This window comes from Cynocephalus volans, chromosome 17, assembly GCF_027409185.1.
Source record: "Cynocephalus volans isolate mCynVol1 chromosome 17, mCynVol1.pri, whole genome shotgun sequence".
NCBI classification, from domain to species: domain Eukaryota; kingdom Metazoa; phylum Chordata; class Mammalia; order Dermoptera; family Cynocephalidae; genus Cynocephalus; species Cynocephalus volans.
The window spans coordinates 40745538-40759317 of NC_084476.1; the positions used below are offsets into that span (position 1 = coordinate 40745538).

The 13780-nt window shown below is 36.7% G+C and overlaps 1 protein-coding gene across 4 annotated transcripts in view; it reads left to right on the forward strand.

Moving 5' to 3' along the window:
• Positions 1 to 12337, forward strand: part of RNF38 (ring finger protein 38) — a 150168-nt gene extending 137831 nt beyond the window's left edge. For all 4 annotated transcript variants that reach the window (XM_063082296.1, XM_063082295.1, XM_063082297.1 and 1 more), the window contains 3 exons: positions 5902 to 6023; positions 7858 to 7957; positions 9510 to 12337. In XM_063082296.1, the coding sequence (XP_062938366.1) occupies positions 5902 to 6023; positions 7858 to 7957; positions 9510 to 9572 (285 nt within the window). In that variant the 3' untranslated portion in view covers positions 9573 to 12337. The remainder of the gene's footprint in view (positions 1 to 5901; positions 6024 to 7857; positions 7958 to 9509) is intronic.
• Positions 12338 to 13780: the final 1443 nt, after the last annotated feature.

A 13780-nucleotide genomic window follows, 5' to 3' on the forward strand; every position in this document is an offset into this window, starting at 1 on the left:
AATAGCAAAAAAACCAAATAAGGGCCAGCCCGTGGCTCACTCAGGAGAGTATGGTGGCTAATAACACCAAGGCCATGGGTTCAGATCCCTATACAGGGATGGCCAGTTTGCTCACTTGTGAGAGCGTGGTGCCGACAACACCAAGTCAAGAGTTAAGATCCCCTTACCAGTCATCTTTTAAAAAAAACAAAAAAAACCCAAATCTTATTTTAAAATGGGCTAAGGACATTAATAGGCATTTCTGAAAAAAAGATATAAAAATGGTCAAGATATAAGAAAAGGTATTCAACATTGCAAATCGTCAGGGAAATGTAAGTCAAAAATTTAACAATGAGATGTTATCTTGTTAGTATGGCTGTTATCAAACAAAAGAAGTATTGGCAAGGATGTAGAGAAAAGGGAACCCTTGCACACTGCTGATGGTAATATAAATTGATGTATCCATTATGGAAAACATTGTGGAGGTCCCTCAAAAAATTAAAAATAGGACTATCATTTGACCCAACAATTCTAGGTGTATACCCAATGGAAATGAAATCAGCACCTTGTAGAGATGTTCTTGCAGCGTTATTCACAATAACCAAGATATAGAAATAACAATAAGAATCCATCAATGGATGAATAGGTAAAATGGAATATTATTCATCCTTTAAAAAGGAGATACTGCCATTTGGGACAACATGGATGAACCTGGAGGACATTATGATAAGTGAAATATGCCAGACAGAAAAAAATGCATCATCTCACTTATATGTGGAATCTTAAAAAAAAAAAAATTACATACATATGTAGAAACAGAGTAGAACATTGGTTACCAGGGGCAGCGAAGGGAAGGAAATGGAGAGAAGTATGTCAAAGTGTACAAACTTGCAATTTTGTAGGATAAGTCTAGATGTGTAATATATAACATGGAGACTATAGTTAATAATATTACATTGTTTGTTGAGAATTTGCCAAGAGAGTAGTTTTTAGGTGCTCTTACCACCCAAAACAAAAAAACTGGAAGGTGATGGTTAGTTTAAATTGCTTGACTCTAGTAATCATTTTGCTGTGTATACGTATATCAAACCATCATGTTGTACACTTTAAATATATACAACAAAGAAGAGAGTACCATTTGGAAAGACTTCTTAACACTCATCAATAGGATTTAGTCACTGAAAAGTTTATGATGGTGTCAGAAGTAAGGGCGAGGAAGTTTGCAAAAGAAAATGTTCTGCAAGGCCACAAGGCTCTTCATGATCTGATCCCTGAGAGACTCAGCTGGATTGTGAACCTGCTGTCAGTGCTGCAGACATGATTTCTGCTAAAAGGACCTGTGAGTGACACAACCCCAAGGTGATTGCTCCAGTACATAGCAGAAAACCCTTCCACCCAGCCCAGGGCTTACCAAGTCCACACTCCCAGATGCTGCCCACCAATCAGCACTACTGAAGAGATTTTACTTTCTCAATATGGGGCATGGATGTTTTGTGGTCTGGTGGCTTTAAAAAACTTATACACTTCTTCCACCAAAATCTCATCTCCCAGAGCCTAGACTCTGTGCTGGATGAGGTTTCCTTCTTGGCAGTAAATATCATTTCCCTTGAGTGTTCCATCATTGCTTCCTTAATTTTTTTTTTTTTTAAACAACCCTATGTATCTCTAAAGCCTCAGATTTTCCCCATTTAGCCCAAAGCTCCCTGTGTTCTACCCATTCAAAACTTCATAGAGTTCCCTGAACACCCATGCTTTCGTTCCTCCGTACATTTGCCTGTGTTGCTCCCTCTTCCAGGAACAACAGATGCTTTCCTGTAGGCTTAAGTGTTAGGTCTTCTGACTCCCTCATGCAGGCCTGGAGCTCCTTGCTGGGCATTCTCTTAGCAGTCTAGTAAATGTTGATAATAGAACATAGCACACCTGTCCAACCCTGGAGGGGAGATTTTAAAACTGCATCAGCATCCCATTAGAGAGTGATGAAGTCAACTTAAAAGATGTAATAAAACAAAATAACAGAGTTTTAAAAAAAGGAGATGCTCTGCAAAAAGGTCTGTGATAGCCTGGGAAGAAAGTAGAATCATAGATGACAGTAGGTCAAATAGATGATATCATCTAGCTTAAATAATGTTGACCGTAATATATTATTTGAATTTAGGAATAGGAGGTGTGGTTTGGAGGTTGGAAGGTGTATTAGTCTGTTTTGTGTTGCTTTAGTAGAATACCTGAGACTGGGTAATTTATAAAGAACAGAGGTTTATTTGGCTTACAATTCTGGGACAGCTGCATCTGGTGCGGGCCTCAGGCTGCTTCTACTCATGGCAAAGTGGCAGGCAGGTACAAGCAGATCATATGGCAAGAGGAAGCGAAAGAGAGAGGAGGTGCCAGGGTCTTTTAAACAACCATGGGAATTAATAGAGAACTCAGAACCCCTTTCCCCCTCAAGAAGAGCATGAATCCATTCGTGAGGGATCCACCCCCACGACTCAAACAGCTCCCCACTGCTACATTGGGGATCAAATTTCCACAAGTTTTGGGGGGAGAACATGTCCAAATTCTATCAGAAGGCAAATTTGGATTTGAATATGTCGAATGTAAGTAACTATGTGACTTTGATTTGATACTGCCAGCCATCTAACTCCATCCTCAGTAGGTCTCTGTTTTCACAGTTTGAGTACTGGAATAGTTTTTTAGGTGAATTGAACCTGGGGCTGAGGGAGGAGACACATACAGCCTTAAATCACCTTTGGTGGTGGTGGTTTGTTGTTTTGTTTTGTTTTTTTAATGGACATGGAAGAGATCTAGCCCAAGGCTATATTCTTCTGTAGTCTTTCAAAATGTTCTTATGTCGTTTTCTTTCTACATATATAATCACACTGTTGGGTCCTTTGGTTTCCATTCCCAGGTTTCTTGAGAGAAAAGGGGGCAGTAATAATTTCCTGGTTTTGTTTCTACCCTGTTTATACAGAGCAGTAAGGATAAGAGTTGCTTATCCTTTAGGCATTCTATACTAAAATTAATGTATCATAAGTCATGTTGCTGAAAGGGACAGCTGATTTTTTACACAGCAGTGTGGAAAAAAAAAAGTGGTATAATTGCAGTATAAGAAAAATATTTTGTATTGGGCATTGGAATCCCTTTCTAAACTGTCTTTTGGGGTTGAATATTTTGATACTCTGTGAAGTCATACTTTCAGTCAAAAAAGTCTTATTTGCTTTTCTGGTTTTATCTAATAATGTAGATGCCTGTGACACTCCGTTTTGGCTCAGTCCAGAATACTCACCCTTTTATTCCGTCTACCCTACACATTCTTGTCTTGGTGCCTTTAAAAGCCCTTGATCCTTCTGCTAGGAACTTTCTCCTCCTTCCACATTTTGAAAACATAGCCATCTTTCTAGACACAGCACAAAAACTGCTACCTCTGTGAACAGCATTTCTAGTCCATCTCCTAGATCTAGATGATTTAATCTCTCCTTCCTTTTTGTTCTTATGGTACTTAAGCACTAATCATGTTCTACCTCAATTATCAGGCCTGCTAGAAAATACAGTTTTGCTGAGGACTTGATCATCATTATACTCTTCATCTAATAAGGGCTTAATGAATTTTATTGTCATAAAATTGTATTTGCTGGCCTTCATGTGCTATAGTATATACAATAGAGGTATAAAAGATATATATCAACTCATAAATTTGACCTACATTTTATATACTAATTATAATCAGCATCAATTAAATTTAATGATTTACCTTCTGTTCTAGCATTTGGAAGGTTTGGGGGGGGTCAGTGAAAGGAGAGCAGTTCATGTAGGTGCAATTCTCCAAATAAAGCTGTCCCCAGAGCAAAGTTGTGATATCATCATATTAAAACACACACAGTTATTATAGCTTTAATTTTTTATTGAGATTTAGGAAAATTCTCTTTCTCTTATTGTTCGTCCTCATTTCTTTGTTGCCCATTTCCTTAACCCCTGGGCAGCCTATGAAGTGAAGAAAAGCAGTCCACAAAAGGCAGTCTAATTGTGGGACAAAGCAAATGAGTAATTACAGTAATTAAAAACTGGGAGAAAGGTACTGGTGTAAAATAAGCATAAGAACACAATATATTGAAACACATCAAGTACATTAAAGTCCATGAGTTCATAGTAGATACTTCAGAAAAGAAAAAATATTAAATGGTCTTATTTATGTTACCTGTTCTATATAAATTACACTACTGAGTAGTTTGGCAGTTGCTCAGTATAGAAATATTTCATCTAATAAATGAAGAAAGAATGATAGAATATGGCTATTTTGCCACCTTTAATGAATTCATGAATCTAGGCAATGTTCCATCAGTGGGTGCTAACATAACAGACATGATGGGCCTTATGATAGTCAAAAGGAAGTACGAGGGAAAGGAAGTACATGGGTGTATTAGTCCGTTTTTGTGTTGCTTATAACAAAATACACGGAACTGAGTAATTAGAAAGAAAAACGAAATTTATTGCTTACGGTTTCTGAGGCTGGGAAGTCCAAAGTCCATCTGGTGGTGGTGACAGTGACACAGGGGTCTCACATTGCAAGATGGTGGAAACAGAGAGAGAGAGAGACAGACTCTCCTCTTCTTTTAAAGCCCTCAGAACCACACCTGTGACCACCATTTTTTATCCATTCACAACTGCACGGTTCTACAATCCAATCACCTCTTCAAGGCTCCACCTTCTTTTTTTCCCCCCTAAAAAATGACTGGTAAGGGGATTTCAACCCTTGGCTTGGTTTTATCAGCACCACGCTCAGCCAGTGAGCTAACCGGCCATCCCTATTAGGATCCGAACCCATGGCCTTGGTATTATCAGCACCACACTCTCCTGAGTGAGCCACAGGCGGGCCCTAAGGCTTTCAATTACCATAAGAGGATTTCGCACCCTTTTAACAGTCACAGTGGGGGCTAAGTTTCTAACACAAAAAACTTGGGAGACAATTCAAGCTTCAGTGAGTTTTGGGGGGACATAATCCCCTGCAACGGGTCAGGGATTGGGAGATTTAATCAGCAAAATTCAGACTGTGGGCATTTCTACAGTCACTGACCTGGTTTCTTCCATAAATATAAGGGTAAAAAAGAGACTTGAGACATATCAAACCATGGTTATATATGGATTTATTTGGATCCTTATTTGAACAAACATTTTTTTTAAGTTTTTGTTTTTTTAAAGATGACCGGTAAGGGGATCTTAACCCTTGACTTGGTGTTGTCAGCACCAGGCTCTCCCAAGTGAGCTAATAGGCCATCCCTATATAGGGATCTGAACCCATGGCCTTGGTGTTATCAGCACCACACTCTCCCAACTGAGCCACAGGCTGGCCTGACATTTTTTAAAGTTTTGAAAACAAGGCAGTCTTTTGAACACTAAGTGGATATTTAATGTTAAGGAATTGATGTTAAATTTTTAGGTGTGGTGATATTGTTCTCTAAAAAAGTCTTTTAGAACAGTGTTTCTCAATCTGGGGACCTCAATTTAGCAACATCTAGAGATATTTTTGGTTGTTAGAACTGAGGAGTTTTACTGGCATCTAGTGGGGAGAGGACAGGGATGCTACAGAACATCCTGTAGGACTCAAGATAGCCCCACAACCAAGAATTATCCAGCCCAAAGTGTATAAAAAGTACTGAGGTTGATAAATTGTGCTATACAGAACTATTTTACCCATGAAGTAATACCATCTATTAGTTTTGTTTCAAAAATAATCTGGAGTTTAGTGTAGACAGTAATAGATAAAATTAGCCATGAATTTTTGAGCCTGGATAGTGAGTATGTGGGGAATTCATGACATTGTTTCTCTACTTTTGTGTGTGTCTAAATTTTTTATAATAAAATAATTTTTAAAAAAATTATTGGAATAGAAAATTTAAAGAAAAATGAGAATGTCTCTTTTTCCCTCTACAGGCCCTGTTAAACCTGGCAGAACGACTGGGAGAGGCTAAGCCTCGAGGACTGACTAAAGCAGATATTGAACAACTTCCTTCTTACCGGTTCAATCCTAACAACCACCAGTCAGAACAGACTTTGTAAGTATATTTTTCTGACATCACTCTGTTAAATTTCCATTTGTACCTTTATGAAATAAAAGCTTGAGAGTCAAAGATAACTTGATAAAGATAAGTTATCTCTATTTCATACTGTAGGCCTATGCTCTCTGATAAGGTAGCCACGAGTCACAGCAAGCTATTTAAATTAAATAAAATTTAAAATTTAATTTTTTAGTCACATTAGCTAGTGACTGCTGCATTGGAATGTATAGATGTAGCATTTCTATCATCTCAGAAAGTTCTATCAGACAGGGCAGCTTTGGATTTTTAGGTTGCCTAGAAATTGTATCAAATGTATCGATATAAGATTGAAAAGCCTGATACACAGAAAGTTTGAGGTTTTTACCTGAAAATTCTGCTTATAGTATCTTTTTTTATAAAAGCTTTATTAAGATGTAATTCACATATTATAAAATTTACCAATTTAAAGTGTACAGTTCAGTGGTTTTTAGTATATTCATAGAGTTGATCCAACCATCACCATAAATATAGACCCTTTTCACCACCCAAAAAAGAAATCCCTTACCCATTAGCAACTGCTCCCATATCTCTCTAACCCTCTTCACCTTGGCTCCTCCCCTCCCCACCTCCAATCTACTTTGTATCTATAGATTTCACATATATGGGTTTATATAAGATATGGTCTTTTTGTGTCTGGCTTCTTTCGGTTAGCATAACTTTTTCAAGGATTATCTATGTTGGAGCTCACATCAGTAAATCATTACTTTTTATGGCCAAATAGTATTCCATTTTATGGACATACCATATATTGTTTATCCCTTCATCAACTGCTGGGCATACAAGTTTCCACTTTTTGGCTATTTATGAAGTATGCCACTTTTGTATACAAGTTCTTCTGTGGATATACGTTTGCATTTCTCTAGGGTATATACATGGGAGTGAATTGCTGGGTTGTATGGTAACTGTATGTTTAAACTTCTGAGAACTGCCAGCCAGTTTTTCCAAAGTGCTGCATCATTTTATATTCCCACTAGCAATATACAAAGGTTTCAATTTCTTTACACCTTCATCAGCACTTATTACTGTCTGTCTGTATTATAGCCATCCTAGTGGGTATTGAAGTGGAATCTCATCGAAGCTTTGGTTTTCATTTTCCTGATGCCTGATAATGATGACCATTTTTTCATGGGCTTATTGATCGTTATATATCTTCTTTAGAGAAATGTCTGTCCCCATCATTTTTTAATTGGGTTATCTTTGTATGAGTGAGTTGTGGAAGTTCTTTATATAGTATAAGTCCCTTATTAGATAAATGATTTTCAGAAATATCTGCCATTCTGTGGGTTGTATTTTCAGTTTCTTGATTGTGTATTTTGAAGCACAATATTTTTTCATTTTGATGAATTTTAATTATCTCATTTTTGCGGTTTCTGAGAGTTTAATAGTTTAGCTCTTACATTTAGGCTTTTGATCCATTTTTGAGTTAATATTTATATATGGTGTGAGGGTAGGAGTCACCCTTCATTGTTTTGCATGTGGCTATCCAGTTGTTTCAGCACCATTTTTTAAAATAGTATATAGTTTCTTTAGTATTAAGACTGACTTGCATGTTAACCAGAAATTTTCTTGATAATCCATCAGTAAGCAAAGCACTGTTTCTGAATGCCTTAACATAATTTTTTTTTTTTTTAATTAAATGCCATATGATTTTTTTCAGGGTATTGGTGGATAATTTTCTCAAAGTGATATTTCGATAATTGAGAATGATAACTGGTTTTATAAGCTTCAGTAGTCATAACAAAATAGAAAACCACCTGATTTTATGGTTAAATGATCTTTTTGCTTTTTTTAGGTGTGTAGTATGCATGTGTGATTTTGAGTCAAGGCAGCTACTTAGAGTCTTACCCTGTAACCATGAGTTCCATGCCAAGTGTGTTGACAAATGGCTTAAGGTAAAGTGATGGAATCTATAAAGGAAATAACATTGAATTTTCTATTTTATTGACCATAGGTTCATTAGAATAAGTCTATGATTTAGTGGAGGGTGGGTAGGAGACAAAATTGAAACAGCTTTTAGTATGATCTCTGCAAATGAAGAGAAAACTCCAGTAAAAATTAACTGCAGTGATCAACATGCAGTGATTGTGCAAAACCTGAAAATGTGTTATCCTTGACAATCAATAGGTCCTGACTTTCTCGTGATATATAATGACAAGGCCTGAACTCACTGGCCTGTCATTTTCTCTAAGAGTTTAGAAGGATACCTCACTAGCACTCCTTTGTCAGAGGTTTACACGGAATAAATGTCTAGTGTTTTTATTTAATTGTGACTGTTTTTTCCTTTGTATATATGGGGGGAGAAAAGCCCAAAGGACACATTGATAACAGTGGTTATGCCAGGATGAAATTATTTCAGGGGCTTCTTTTTTTTCCTGTTCTTTTTGTTTTCTTTACTTTTCACACTTTCATAGTCTCAAGTTATAGCAGTAGAATAAAAATGTCATGCAAAGAATTTAAATAGTCAATTTTATAGGTTTTTAAAAATATTTTATTATCTTTAAATATTCTGATTTAGAGAGAATAATACTGGCTTAGATAATGTCACAGTTTGGTAAGGAGGGTAGATAATAAAAGAGTTAAAATAGAACCAGTTCGCTGAGTGAGCACCGTTCAGTGGTAGCACGCTTAGCGCCCAAACTGAATTTTGAAGACAAAGAGTCTTAACTTTTTAGGAAAAGAAAGCATTATATGTGTAAAGCACCAACACACGAGAACAGAGAATGACCAGAAGACCACAAGTTCTGTGTGGCTGATAGCTGGAGTATGAGGGAGAGTGGCAAGAGAAGAGCTGGTCAGAGATATAACCAGTGACCAACTTATTGTGAAGTCACTCTGAAGTGTGAAGGAGTTTGGACTTGCTCCTGAAAACAATGGGGAAGGATATGACTGAGATTGTGCTCTAGAAATATCACTGGCCACTATTTGGAGAATGGAATAGAAGTAGTGATTTCTGAGAGACTGGGAGATGGAATAAGGACACTGTAGGCCATACAGAGTGGATAGTGGCAGATGGATGAAAAGAATGACTGACTTGAGCACTATCATAATATAGAAATGAAAGTATTTGGTGAATGGGCTGTAGGGAGTAGGAGAGCAGGTGATGCTTACGCAGGGTCTTGTAAAAGTTTGTGGAAAGATTCATGTTATCTTTTAATTCCATTTTTCCTCAAACTTTTTTAAGTCAGTTATTTTAAATGTGCCTGAACTGGTGATTGGTAATTTTATTTATATTTGAATAGGCCTATTAAAAAATCATTCATGGGCTATAGAATCTTAGAGGTTTGTGGGTTTTTTTAAAAAGAGACAAATTCAGTGATTGCTTTGTACGTCTTTAAAGAGAACAAAGAATGTAAAAGCTATATGGAAAGTAAAAGTAGTTCCGTTGTTTTTAATATGTTTCATTGTATAAGTCACAATTCAGACAAGTTTTCTCTTTTTTTTTAGGCAAATCGTACCTGCCCAATTTGCCGGGCTGATGCTTCTGAAGTGCATCGGGATTCGGAATGACCAGCCTAAAAGCACAAATTTAGTTTGGGTGTTCCTTATCACATGTATATACGGACTATCCATTGAACTTAATCTGTGTGGCTTCCAGCCCTCCCTTTACCAAAAGGGTCAATGGACCTTTCTTTGCACTGTGTGACTTAATCAACTATAAAAGCTTACAATTAGTCTTCACAATTATGGGATTGTTATACTAACCGTGTGATTGGAACTCCAAAGACTTTTTCTTTAGCTTAATTTCGTGTGTGCACTAACATTCCCTGGTTTTTGTGTGATCATTCCGAGTGTTGCTGCAAGATTACAGTGGACGTGATCTTTTAGCATGTGCTTTTATAAAAAGTGGTAGCTCCAGATGATATAGCAATCTACCTTATATAGAGCCTTCGGAAACTGTGAGTGAAAGTGAATGCAGCGTATGACTGTTGGTGATAAATGTGTGTGTGAGAGTGTGTGTGCAACTACTTGTGTGAGGGCATGGTAGCTAAAGTGTGTATGAGATCCTATATACCAGCATGTACCAAGAATGTGTGTGTAGTTTTAATTATGCTGCAATGTATAATCTGGTGTGTTATTTAAACAGCACTAGTACTGTACACTGGTTTTTTCCCTTGTGTTTGCTGTTGCACACTGATTGCTAAGGGTGCATCAATTATAAGCATTGAACACTTCATCCTCTTCCCTCCCAGTGAATGGAATGAGAAAAGCCTTCTTCCTTTGCTTCAGGCAGCTGTCACCTTCTCCATTGGTGGTCCTAAATGGGTCACTTAAGAAAAAAGTGAACAGATTCTCACTCCATGAACCCGATTTTTTGATTCTGTTGTAACAAAGAAATTTTAAATCTTCAACTTGCTATTTCCAAAAAGAAGGTGCAATATCATACATCATCAGTTAGCAATATTAGCATTTCAATCAGTGATTTGAATGTTGATACTTTGTTTTTTCCTTAACATTTCCAGTAAGCTTCTTACAGAAAGTACCTGTGATTTTTTTTTTTTAATGTTTAGATTTGTAGTCTATTCTGAAGATATTTGAGTAATATATTTCTAAGAATACCACTGGTCCCATGAAGTCTCACCTCTTTGACTTCCACCAGAACAAAGTCTGTTAACCCAGTTTGACTTCTGATATGTGTTCTTTGTTCAAACTCCCATAGGCAACTAAATTGTTTTAAGAAAACTATATTTCTGTTCATATTAATTCACCTGCCCAACTCCAATTCTGAAAGTGGTCTAGTTCTTCCCTCAGTAAATGTGCTTCTCATCGAAACCCTTGTTTCAGGATGGTTCAAGTGCTGTGACAGCTCGTGTTCCTTCGGCCTGATTTGATGTTTTAATGTTTTTCTTTTTAGTTTTTGTTTGAATGAGAAAAGGTTAATACAATAGGTACCCAGAATACTTGCAGTATAAATGAAGATTTGATTTTTGTATAAAAAATAATGCTGTTAAACAGGAATTGACCTTCAATTAGTTTATCTGAATACATAGCTGTGGTTTTTTAATAGGTTCATTGAGCATAATTCAGATTGTTTAAAGTCATTTTCCAGCAACATTTAGATTCTTTTCTCATTCTTTTTGTGTATTCAACATTGTCTGCCTCTTCCTGCAGTTGATGTCGTTGCTTTGATTGCAGTAGCACAAGTTGCATTATTTCAATCTGGACTGTGATAACTTGCTGCCAGCCTCACTCAGCTTTCAGTTGGCTCTGTGTCGGTTTTCTCCTAAGACAGTGTTAACTACTTGTTACTGCCATGCTGCTTGCCCTCTCTTGAAGTCTCTATAAGCTTATCACAGCCTAGAGTTCAGTAAAGTCAGTTCACTCCAGAAGCACAAGTTTGCCCTTTTCCAGACACTGTTGCCTCTATCTAGTCAAACAAATAGGATTTTGCATACTTTCTGTTTGCCCTAGATTTGTCAGTGCATCAGAAATACATCTAAATAGTGGTGAAATGCACATGTTATTTTCATATCATTAGGATAATCCCTCACCTGTTCCTGATGAGTACGTGTGTTAAAGACCAAAATTTATTGGCATAATCAGCTACATACAAATCACGTAGTTTAACCTTTATTTTTTTTTTAATTAAAAATCATGTTTAAAATGGCAAAAGCCCATCTTATACATAGACTCTTTTATATAGCTGCAAAAAATTTATATCTGTACAGATCTAACATAACACTACTACACTCAGTATTCATTTTATTGAAGCATGCAAATAAAGCACTTTTTCTAATTTATATAGAGATACCTAATTAACAAGGCACATTGTACTAATGACTAGGAAAAGTAGCTTTTTCTTCCCTCCCTCTGACTATCAATTCTTGTCATAATGTTCTTTTCCTGGTAAATTTTTGAGAGGCAGTTGGCAATTTCGGAGGCAGCAGGGTCTGTGTGGTAGTAAAATACTGAATTTAATTGTTGCACTCTTGTGACTGATCTCTCTTTGGGAATGTCTTTTCTTTGCATGAGGCTCTTAGAGATGTGTGCAGACTTGCTTATTAAGTGGTTAGTGCATATTAGGAGCACACATGCATGTGTTCTGACCAGCTCAGACTAGTCATAGTGAGCACCTTGTGGCTAGCAAAAGAGAACAGTTGATTCATGCCCAGCTGTTGTCATCTTGGGTGATGCACCCGATAGCAGGCAGATGTTGGTTTGTTGCCTTCCTCTTCTTTCCTCCTAAAACAATATTAACTCAGCTGTGGTTTTTTATGGGTTCTTGTTCGTTTTTTGGCATGAATTGTCATCTTTGATTTTTTTCTTAACACCCCCCCCCCCCCCCCCCCCCCCCGCAAAAAAGACAAGTCAAGGCCTCCAAGTATCAAAATACTGTATTAGGATTCTCTGTCCTGAACCTTTTTTTATTTTTAATTTTAATTTTTTTTTTTTTTTTTTTTTTTGAGCAAAATCTGGAAAATGTGAAAGCATTTTTAGATTTTATACACTCTGAAATGTGATTTGTTAAGAATCTTAAATTTGGGCCTCTTGTAATAATTTTGAATGAAAATTACCAACTCACTTATGAGAATATTTTTCGCAGATATCTTTAGGCCTCCTTAGAAAGCTATTTTCCCCCTGTTGGTACATTTGGTTACCTCATTTTGCTGTTTGTTTCAGATTATGAAAGCTCACAGGGGTGTTTTTTGGAATCATTTGCTGAGTCATTTTTCTCAAATCATATTCCATTGTATCAGTTAACAGAGTTTTAAATGTACGTATTATAAATATCTGTAACCAAATCATTTGAAGGCTTGATAAATTTTTAACAAAGTTTGTACATTTTTTATGAAAGTTACTAGTAATGCTTTACTAAGTAGTGCAATGAATTTTTATTTTTAATCCCTGTGCCCAATTTTGGAGTTGAGAGGGTTGTTGGTAATAAATGTATGATGTACACTTAAAACATTTGTTGTGTTTCATGTTACTTTGTTAGGGAAAGGGTTGTGTTTGCATGGGGGATAGAGGGGTGCAGGAAGATTCCAGCAGAAAATAGAGTTGGGTTGAGCTACTAGCTACCAGATTTCTGCATTTGTGTAAACAACTTAGAAACACAAAAGTAACTAGCATTATGGTACATATTTATATCCTTTAAAAGGCCAAGAACATAGCAGAAAAATGTGGCCACAAATGTGGTATATACTTATTGAACAGTAAATACATAAGTCGGTAACTAGATTTCTTTCTATACTTGTTAACTGTAAGATGCAAGAAACAAAATTATAATAGAGAATTGGGCAAATATGTCCATATTAGGTACAGTTTACATCCAACTTATTGTCAACATAATATGAAAAGAGGAGCTTCTTGTTTTCCTTACATGTTGGTATAATAGCTTTTCTTTGACTAAAAAAGGAATGAAAACAATCTACTTTTACACATGCTGATTGTGATACCCTCTAACTAGCTTTAGTACTCAACTGACAACATTCAGAAAAGTGACTAAGTCCTGACTTTTTTTGCTCATTTTTTCAAGATACTTGGAAGAGTACTTGTGTTAGACTTCAGTATCTCAAGAAGTGCAAGACTTAGGGCTAACCAGTTAGCTCAGTAGATTAGAGCCCAGTGTTGTAACACCAAGGTGAAGGATTCAGATCTCCTTACTTTGCCCAGCCACACCCACAAAAAGCAAAACTTATGCTGTCTATGGCAGAGGTGCTTTGTTGCCCCACTTACTACAAAGCCAGGAGGGCCATGCAGCTGGTTCTGGCCAAAGG